This window comes from Dermacentor variabilis, chromosome 5 (assembly GCF_050947875.1).
Source record: "Dermacentor variabilis isolate Ectoservices chromosome 5, ASM5094787v1, whole genome shotgun sequence".
NCBI classification, from domain to species: domain Eukaryota; kingdom Metazoa; phylum Arthropoda; class Arachnida; order Ixodida; family Ixodidae; genus Dermacentor; species Dermacentor variabilis.
This window is the reverse complement of record NC_134572.1, coordinates 5,673,361-5,684,056: the sequence shown is the minus strand read 5'-3', so window position 1 is coordinate 5,684,056 and position 10,696 is coordinate 5,673,361. Positions and strand designations below refer to the sequence as shown.

The 10,696-nt window shown below is 47.1% G+C and overlaps 1 protein-coding gene across 1 annotated transcript; it reads right to left on the bottom strand.

Moving 5' to 3' along the window:
- Positions 1-5,776: 5,776 nt before the first annotated feature.
- On the bottom strand, positions 5,777-9,180 carry LOC142582077 (uncharacterized). The gene is made up of 3 exons (XM_075691490.1): positions 8,127-9,180; positions 7,424-7,708; positions 5,777-6,272 (listed from the first exon to the last, which is right to left on the bottom strand). The coding sequence occupies exons 1-3, from the start codon at positions 8,801-8,803 to the stop codon at positions 5,777-5,779; spliced, it is 1,458 nt and encodes a 485-aa protein (XP_075547605.1). The 5' UTR covers positions 8,804-9,180.
- Between the last annotated feature and the right edge of the window lie 1,516 nt (positions 9,181-10,696).

Here is a 10,696-nt window from a genome sequence, read left to right as displayed (position 1 = left end):
ATCTCTTGGCGTCCTGCCGTTAAATCTGTACGACGCAAATCGCACTCCCTCCTTAAGTATGTGGCCGCCTTGACTGCTCGAGGTGCTGGCTGCGACCAAACAACGGCTCTTCAGGTGTACCAGTCATCTGTACTCTCAGGCATGCTGTACGCATTACCAATTTTGAACATACCACATAGTTTGATGTCCCAACTGGAGCGAGATCATCGCGTTGCCCTTCGACTAATGCTTGGATTACCTCGTGAGGCGCAATCTATTGCATTACTCACTGAAGCGCATCAGTTACCCCTGAGGCTGCAAGCAGATCAGAGAGCTCTGTATCATATTGAGCGTCTGCACCGCGCATCGAATGGTCAATCGCTCCTTGATCGTCTCATTAACCGCCCGTTATCTCGAATGGGAAAAATGGCGGCTTTATTTATGAATATCACTACCATTTCTGAACATGCTGCTTCAGCTACGTCTCCGCCTCCAAAAGGTATCACGAAACACGTACTTCCCATTTACCTCACAATCCCTCACATGCACAAAAAGTCTGATATGGCTGTTTCGGCAATATTCCAATTGGCTCAGTCTCACATGTTCGAAAAGTTTCCAGATTATCTTCAAGTTTTCACAGATGCATCTGTACACAACGACGGTCAAGGCGCCTCTGCAGCTTTTTTCTGCCCTTCAACTAAAGTACGACGTATATTTCAAATACCTCATCCAGCTTCGTCAACAACTGCAGAACTAGCAGCGATTAATGTTGCATTGAAATACGTGCAAGAGGAGTTAACTACATCGAAAGTTGTCATCTTTACGGACTCCCGTGCTGCCCTTAACAGGTTACAACGCAGTGAGCTTGATTGCCCACTTGTGCGCAGCATTACTGACTCTGCGAGCAAAATTACATCACGTGAGGTATCTGTCGTCGCTCAATGGATACCTTCACACGTAGGAATCGCCGGAAATGAAGAAGCTGATCGGCTCGCTTCAAGTTGCGCTCATAACAACTGTGACTGCCCAGAAATTCTGTGCAAGCTTGATGACGCTCGTCTCCTGATACGTCGCCACCTACTTAAGCAGCATCCAGATCAGCGTGTCGCAAATGGAACGTTCCCGCCCTGTGTTCGTGGTCGAGGCTTGCCTCGTCGCGCTAGAGCACAACTGCTCAAGCTGAGGGTTGGTTGCGTGAACGTGCACGAACGTTTATACAGACAAGGGCGTGTGGCAAGTCCATTCTGTGCGTCTTGTGGCTGCTACGAGACACTTCAGCACCTTATATTTGAGTGTCCCGCTTTCAGTGCGCAGCGCATGTCGCTAGTGAGAAACTATCACCTCCTTGGCCTGCGGTGTGCGACACTCGAGGAATGCTTATACCCCAGTGGTTGTGCATCTAAACGTGATCAGGCCCATCGCGCCCTACTAACCTTTCTAGAGCTAACTAACTTAAGTTCACGTTTGTAGCGTGAACGTTCAACATTCTGCAGTAGCGTGACCTTCAGTGACCGGCCCTACTGTGTGTGATCTGTACTGTGTCCTAACGCTTCTTCCTTCGAAGATGGGAAGTGACGGGTTCAAACACCTTGTAGTGTATATTGTGAACCGACTACCAGTGAAACGGTGATTGCGTGCAGCTATACTTGGCGTCTCATTGTGGAGCGCACAATTAGCCGCGTAGCAAACTAGCCATGGATGTGATTGATAATTGTGGAGGCTGTTCGATGCGGCGTCACTTTGATTCCGGCTGCAGAGTCGAAACTCGGCGGAACAACGTGCTAGTGTACTGTGTTCTACTTTAGTCTTTAGATTTGTCCTGTTGCTCTTCCTTCCCTATTGCAAAAACCAGCGCCACTGGGACCCAGTGCGCCGGATTATGGGCCCAGTGCAGCGCGCTGGACGCTGGGGCGCTGGGAAGGCGCTGGGAAGGCGCGGCGTACTGGGAGCACTGGCTGCTCCTGCGAAAAACAGCTCTAGCGCGTTAAATATGTGGTGCCTGGACACCGTATATATTTTTTTGAATACAGAAAGCAAGGAAGAGCGCTTTAGTGCAATAAAAAAAAGAAAAAAAAACGTAAGAAATAAAATTCCTCCAACAAGGATTCGAACGACCGACCTACAGATCCCAAGCCCGTCACTTTACCACTACGCCACGCCATTTTTTTTTTCTTTTTTTTTTATTTCCAGACATTCAACAAATACATCAATACATACTGCTCCCACCATCTGACAATATTCACTTTCCCACCGCTGCGCTTGAAGCTTGCGGTTGAGATTACAAAACTTTCATTTTGGCAAGGGCATCCATCAATGATAACAGATCATCGTCATACGCTAACTTCTGAAAAACTTCCCGCAGTTTACTGATATTCTCAGCAAAATACGAGTTTACTGTTCTCACATTTATATCACAATTCCTTACAGCCATGCGGTTTCTCCAGATACTGTGAAGGCCGAGAAGAAAGAACATGTCATAAGGTATACTGTCTTGCACTGTGGATAGGTAACGGATACCATGCGCTGTTAACGGCAATTCTTTTTTAATAGTTCTTTGCATAATATCCCAAAAGAATACCGCACTCCAACAGTCCAGAAAAACGTGTTCTATAGTTTCTGGTTTCTTGCAAATCAAACAGTTAGTCCCCCATGGTAAATAGTCCCCTCTTTCTTCTAGCCATGTTTTTACAGGCAAGGTATTAGTATGTAGTTTAAAAAAGAATGTTTTCACTCCCCCTGGTACAATCATTCGTTTCACACGTTTTAGGACATCTTTCCCTTGGCCTTCGCGGTACATTAATCGATATAAGGGTTCTGGGAACATAATATCTATTAAATCCGAGCTTATCCGCTTACGACTGACTGCAGCCAAATATTCTATGGAAAAGTGGTGGTTTAAAAATCTAAATGCTACGACCACCTCACGTAGAAATTTACTCGTTGCGTAACACCCACCCTCCCTCATCGAGACAACAAAGTTAGGTAAGGCATTGCTCAATCTGACTTGAATAACTGTTCGTAAGAAAGGATTTGTCGTGTCTCGTAAGAACAAAAATCTAGAAATCAGTTGCTTTAAGTATAAATTTGGTAATGACAAGCCCCCCTGACCCAACTTGCGAAACAAGTTGTTCCTGCTTGTTCTTTCATATTCAGACTGCCACACAAAAACAGCAAATACTCTATGGAATTTCTTGAGGTTGAATCGGGAACAACTCAGGACTTGCATGAGATACCACAGCTTGCTCACCAAGAAGATTCTGCAGATAGCCGCACGTGCAAATATAGAGAGGTCACGTCCGGCCCACTTATCAGTTTGAGCTTTTAATTCCTGCACTTTGCCATTCCATAAGTCTTTAGTGTCTCGATGTGTGCCTAGTGGTACACCAAGATAAATCCCAGGCGTGAGCTTCCACTGCATACCTTCAAAAACACGCGGCGTTGTTTGCCACCGGCCGTGCCACAAGCCGACACACTTATTCAGGTTTATATTGCTGCCCGTCATGTCACAAAACTCACGCATAATTGTCATGGTAGCTCGAACACTCTCCTTATCGTCACAGAAAACAACAACATCATCAGCGTAAGCTAATAAACGTACCTCACATCCTTCTAGGCTGAATCCTCGCACATCCGGACTATCAATAATTCTTTTACAGAGAGCCTCTAGATATATTGCGAACAAAAGAGGTGACAGGGGGCACCCCTGACGAACAGAGGAACGCACTTCAATCCTTTCGGTTAGCTTATGGTTGACAATGAGGTTAGTTGTACAATTATTGTATGCCATTTTAACTCCCTCTGTTATCAGTGATCCAACACCGACATAGCCAAGAGTTGTAAACAGGAGATTGTGACATACTCTGTCAAACGCCTTTTCTAGATCAATTTGTAACATAGCGACTTTCCTAAAATCTGCATCACAAGTTTCAAGAATGCTGCGAGCCACATGGATATTAGTAAATATAGACCTCCCTCTTATCCCGCAGGTCTGATGCGGTCCTACTATAGCACCAATAACCCCCTGTAGTCTCCGCGCAAATATCTTCATTAAAACTTTATAATCTACGTTTGTCAGCGTAATTGGCCTGTAGCCTGTTACTTTGTTAAGTTTATTTGCATCATCGCTTTTTGGTATCAAGACTGTATATGCCCTTTTAAAGGACGGTGGCAAACGACCTTTTTGATACGCCTCCATAAAAACATGCTCTAATAAGATGGCTATCTTCGAGCAAAAGGCTTTGTAAAAAACTGCTGTTAGGCCATCAGGTCCTGGCGATTTTCCAGGGTTAAGGTCTTCAATGGCCGTTTCGATCTCCTTTGCTGTGATATCTTCTGATAATCTATCTGTTTCTTCGGCGTCTAACCTAGGTAGAGTGGTTAGAAAATGGCTTTCATACCCAGCCTTGCTCGGTATTCTACACTTGAAGAGCTCCCTGTAATATTCCGTAAGCGCATAATTGATTTCTTCGGCATCTCTAGATATTTTCCCTTTGTATTCAATCTCAACTATTTCGTTTCTCCTCGCATACTTTTTCTCAGTTCCCAATGCACGCTTTGTTGGCATTTCATCAGCCAAGATCTTTCCCATTCGTGCGCGAATAGGTGCGCCACGGTATTTTTCCGTGTCGATAGCCTCAATTTTACTCTTTGTTTCCCTTATTTCTTCCATAAAGGTGCCTGGCGCTGCAGTTTCGGCATCCACAAATTCCTGAAGCATTTTTTTAAGGTTATTTTCCTCTTGGCGCTCTTTAAAACGTATTTCTACTGCTCGCTCTATGGCATTCATTTTTACGACTTCTTTAAATCGCTCCCATCGCTCACCCCATCCTTTTTCACAGTCATTATTTGCTTTGGCAATTTCTGTGCGTACACTTTCTAGAAATTGGTCGTCCTTTAAGAGTTTCGCGTTTAATTTCCATGTTTCCCATTTCATTCTAGGTTTTGCGGTGATCTTTTTCCCTATCGTGAAGGCTACTAAACAATGGTCACTAAATGTTATGTTCAGCACCTTGTAGTCATCGCACATTGTGGCGATTTCTTGCGAAAGATAAGCTCTGTCTAACCTTGCATGGCTATTGCCTTGAAAATGAGTATAATGCCGCTTATTGCCTTCTTTCGCGTAATGTGCAATGTCTTCCAACAGAGCTCTTCCAATGGCCCCCCTCAGAAAGACAACGCTCTTATCAGCCCAGTATCCATCACTCGAACGATCGTCCGAGCTCAAAACGCAATTGAAATCTCCTAAAACTATCAAACATCTGTCTGTATTCAGATAGTGCGATATTTCTTGAAAGAAACTTAGCCGGTCATTCACCTTCGTTGGTGCATACACACATAATATTCGGTATTTTATGTTGCAATATACAAAATTGCACAGCACGAATCGACCACCCTGACAACTCATAACTGTTTCCTCAACTATACCCAAACCTTTCTTAATAAACATACAGCAACCGGCCGTTGTGCCAACAACATGACTAACGCATACAGTATAGCGGTCACTAAACTGTGCAACCATACTATCAGTCTGACTCTCACTCTCTATTTTAGTCTCTTGAATCGCCAATATATCTAAATCTTCTTCCAACATTACGCGTCGGAGCTGACGCTGCCGCCGTCTCGCCCTAAAACCTCTAACGTTGAGGGTTCCCACGCGCAATGGAGCTAACGACATAGCCATTTCAAAGAGCAAGAGCAAAACAACAGTAAGGCCCCCAGCAAATAGCAACCCTCACAAACTGAGCGTCCCTGTCGGCACGACAGCTTCAACGGGCACCCGCGACACCAGTCGCGTTGGTCACTGCGTCGCCTGCCCTTCTCGGGTGAGCGACGCTGACCGTTGCGGTGGGGCGGACTTCCCTTTCTTGGCCCGCGTCGACCGGACCACCATCCACTGCGGCTCCAGGCGCTGAACACTGTCAGCCGGCGTCTCCTCTTCTGGAGCATCGCTTCGGTGCCTCTTGGAAGGCACGGCTGGCTCCTCAGTGACCATCTCATCCGGCGTCTCATATGGCGTCTCTGGCTCCGCGTCCATCTCCACGTTAAACGCGTCACACCCGTGGTCCGTTTCTGCGGGCACAGGCGGTGTCTTCTCTTCTTCATTCCTTCTTCTTTCTCTCTGCTTTTTTCCTGCTGTGGCGTCCTGTGTCGACGCAGATGGCGTTGCCACCTTTTTTGCGACACTTGCCACCTGTTGAACCGGCGTTTCCGAGGACGCTGTCAGTTTCTCCGTTACCTCCTCTTCCATCAATTCGAGACCTTCGTCGTCGGGTTGCGTGCTGCCAGTAATACCCCTGTCACACGAGCACTTTAAAGGCATTTGAAGAAAAAGACATCTCACACAAAGGAGTTGCATCCGCAGACACACGCCAAAGTTTAATCTCTTTTTCAGAAGCGGTCTTTTCCGAAACCGGAGATCACCGATCTCTTTTACGGCTGGAAAGGCGTAGCCTCCAACGCAGTGGGCACCAGTAATTATCATGCAATAAAGAAACGAAGCAAAAGTGCATTTTTATTTCAAGTGTACACATCACAAAAAAGGGTTTTGTCTTTCGTTGAACCTTAAGTAGGCGCAGTTTTGCACTTTTTGCACGGCACTCTCGTAAGCAGTTCGAAAATATCACGTGACGCTAACAGACGATGCAAATTCGCGCCATTTTCTGCGACCATGGCTACGGCGAGCGGTACCGACGAACAGCCTCCGGCACGCCAAAGAAAACCGCGGGTACAGTGGTCGGAGAGAGACACCTGGGCGTTAATCAAGTTATGGGAAGACAACCTGCCCTCGCTGCGTGCGCAGAAGCACAACGGAGGCGTTTACGATGGCATTGCACAAGCATTGACGAGCATGGGTGTACCTCGCACAAAGGCGCAAGTGCACAGCAAGATAGAGAACCTGGGACAGACCTACAGGTAAGACAAAGCACAGCAGTAAGCTGTGAGCGCTAAATTTACCTTGAAGCGGCTTCAGGCTGTGGTCGCAAGCTGCAAGCTCTCGTTTGTGGTGTCGCGACCTCAGCATCGAACGTTGTTTCCGTAGTAGGCAGCGACGGAACCCTAATCTAGCGGACGGAGCCGTAGTAACGAAGGTTTTAAGGCAGAGACCCTTCATTTCAGCTAGCGTCGAATTTTGCAGGGCTGAACTGCGCCCTGCACACACGAAAGTCGACGACGCGCTAAAGGCTGTTTCTGCAATTCCTTTACAGTGCGAGTCGGTCTGAGTAAACGCAAATTCGCCTTCACATGCGGCGAAGAATGACAACCCGCGCAGGTCGTCAATAGCATGATTTCGTTCGTCACAAGATAACGGGAACCTTAACTTATGGACAGGCGCATTTCACATTATATTGTACGCCTTCTCACGGCAACATATAATACGAAGCAGGAAGTCGTCTGCATGTTTTCATTTCTGCAGATGTGACTACGGTTTGCATTTTTCTCGGACCATGCGCAAGCGTTGTTCTCAGACAAGAAAACATGAGAAACTTTAAATTTTTTCGAGTAAAAAGGGTTTGGGGTTAGTGGAAATGCTTGATCGCATAATATTATCGGTGGGACTGCTGTGGTACCCACTGCGGCAACAGGTGCTTTGAAAAGGGGACTGTTGACAATCTTCGACAGCCGTGAAACACCAAACACATGTGCGTCGTGGCAGCGTCCTGGGGCACCGACATTGCAGTATCTGAATCGATACTTGTGGTCGACCAATGCTAGTAGGATAATACTGTGCCTGCAAGAAAAAACAAAGTGCAAAGTGAATAAAGGTTAGTGCAGCATGGCACTGCTGAGTTCACTGCCTTTAGTTACTGTGATGCGATTTTACAGTTTGCTTTTATTAATAGCTGTGAGTGCAGCTCGGATTACATTATTTCACATAATGCCACAACCGGTCGCTGTTAGCGTACTCTACATCGTATAGGAGTTGCAGTCCTGCGGAGAACTCTTTTCGTCGTCGCATTAAAATTGTCGCTGCTAAACACTGCAAGACTGCGAACCAAATTACGCGTTTTCTTAAGAGCTGCTGGTAAAATTGAATAACATTTTACTTAGCAATAAAATATGGGTCAGTCAGTTACTTTTTTTTACTACTATAAAAATGGGCCCAAACAGAACACTTACATGAAATAAGTTAAATCGTGGCCACTTACCAACCCTTGTAGTTGTAGTAGTCGGTGGCGTACTTCTTTGGAGGCGAAATAGGGAAATGGCAGCCATCAAGGGCACCGACAGCTTGAGGGAAATCGCACACGGCTTCGAACTCTTGGATGTGCCTAGGCATTTCCTCTTCAGTAATCATTCTGATCCAGTCACTTTCGAGCACAGAGACAACAGCTGCGCAAAACTCTCTGTAAATGACGTTGACGGATGAGCGCCCAACGCCGAAGAGGTTTGCCACAGTTCTATCTTCGGCAGAAGAGCACAATTTGTAGAGGCCAATGGCGACACGCTTTTCCGCAGTGATCGGGTCACGCATGTTGGTAACTTGTTTTTCGAGCACATGGCGCAGACTTTCCACGAGAAACCGGAACGTTGAGGGGTTCACTCGAAACGACTGCTTGAAGTTGTGGCCACCGAGGTGAGGCACAGTCTCCTCGAACCACTTTTCGTGGCGGATGAAAGCCCACGTCGATCGGTTGCAGACTCTCGTGGGAAGCGCCAAGGCATAAAATGTACACCCGTTGAGTAGCAACTGCCGCTTAATACGGTCTTTGACTGCCTTTGCGGCGTCTGCTTCGCTCTCTGCAGCAAGAATCCTTGCCAAAATGCATGCTATTTCGACTTTTTCCTTCGTGTCCGTGCAGTCCCCCATATTCTCGACCTCCATGTTGACTCCGATGTAAACAGTGGCCCAAGGTTGCTAGACGAACATGTAAAATTTGCTACTTCTGCGAAGACTCTTGAAGCTACCTTATTAAATCTTCTTTAATTTAACCTTTTCGAATAAACTGTATCTAAATTCACTAAAACAAGCATATTATAGTACGTTTCTAATTTCTATATTGAAATACGTTGGTTTATTCTAACTGGTTTTGTTTCAGAATCTAGCGCCATGCTTTCCATAGCGTGTTCGGAAGGAAACGATAAAAGGAGATCGCCCGCGCCGTGTGTCTGCAGCGCAACTCCTTTTAATTAGAGGTCTTTCAACTCGGTAAAGGACCGCTTAGGTAAAAGAGTTTTTGCGTGCTTGTGTGACAGAGGTATAACTCTTGCATACGTACGTACGCAATCAAGTGCTTCATGGCCGAATTCCCGGCACTCAGAACACCTTGGCACTCTGCAGTCTCTTCTAATGTGTCCTTTGCGTCGACACCGCAGGCAAATCGGAGCTCTCCCGGGAACGACAACCAGCACAGAGCCACCAAAGATCTTGAACAAATGGGGCAGAGCGTCCGGTGTTAAGTTCTCTCGGAGCGTCATCCGCACAATACGCGTGGTAGACTCGGCTTGCTCGAAGCCCCTCGCTTTCCAATCTTCTTGTCTTACTTCTTTCACTTCGCCATAGTGGTCGAAAGCCTTCTTCAATGCTTCCCCGGTAACGTGGAATGGAACCCAGTGCACTTTAAGTGTGATGTCTTGTTGCACTGGGTCAATGACGGCGCAAAAGCGCCCTTTTACCTCCAGGCCTCCCGCTCTAACCAGCACTTCCTTCACCTCTGGAGTTCGTAGCTTGATGAGCCACACATGCGTCATTTGGAAGGGCCCAATACCGGTCACGTCTTTCAATACACTGAGTTCTTGCAGCGGATCACGGAAGTCTTCGAGGCGGTATGGTCTCCCGGCAACGTCACAATGTAAGAACAGACACTCCTTCATAGTTTCGCCTGATGGCAAAGTCGGTAGTAAATACCGATAGCCCGGTGGGGCGACAGAAGACCCGTTACCACGGCCAGACGCGGCCGCTGAAACCGCTCTTGCAGAGCTCGACATCTTGCGTCCGAACGCGTCCGTGTCCAGAGGCAGAGTGACTACGCCACGCCATCACACGCGAATTCGCAGATAATTTGCCATGTCAAAGTCGAGAAGCAGTTTGTTTCGCAGAGCTACGTCTCGTACAGACATGGTTGAAGCGCTATTCGCAACTTTCACAGATGGTAGCGACGCCATGCGGCAGCCGTCGTAAGCCTCAACGAGGGGATGCCCGCGTTTCGTAGCCGCGTCGCCCGTGTTCAGTTAGTGTGGTGCGCTGGAGCCTTTGTTTTGTATTTGATTGGGGTCCCTTTTTACAGCGGTATTTCAGAGCTCTGCACTCATCTACGCAGCTGAGGCACAGGCTGCCTTTCACAGTGACACTGTTTTGACGGGTTACGTGTTTGATGAAATGGGCAAGACGTACAAAAGCAACAAAATGTGCTGTGTGCCTCAGTGCACACGCCGTGCAGTCAAAGGCGAGGTAAGCCTTCACTCGTTTCCTTGCGAGGAACGAATGCAAAAGGAGTGGGCAGTGAAATTGCGCATTGGGAAGCCTGTCACAAAAAACAATGTGTTAAGTGCATACTCTTCGAGAGCTGGCTTCTCGCACGCCTTGCCATATCTCGTGGCGTCGTTTCCTTGGAAGTTTTGCGTCAGCAGTTTTTCAATTTTGTTTTGCCAGCTGTTTGTTGGTGATGGCGCAAATCTAGAATGTGTGTCACTTGCTTCCTGTTATTCTGAGCATTCGCTCTCTTTGCCACTGTGTATTATTTTGCCCAGCAGTCTCAGCACAAATTCTAACTGCTTG

Coding starts and splice junctions, on each gene's coding strand:
- LOC142582077 (XM_075691490.1), bottom strand. CDS start 8,803: ATGGAGGTCGAGAATATGGGGGACTGCACGGACACGAAGGAAAAAGTC. Junction 7,709..8,126: donor TACTACAACTACAAGGGTTG/GTAAGTGGCCAC, acceptor TTTTTCTTGCAG/GCACAGTATTATCCTACTAG. Junction 6,273..7,423: donor GAGAACAACGCTTGCGCATG/GTCCGAGAAAAA, acceptor CTCGTGTGACAG/GGGTATTACTGGCAGCACGC.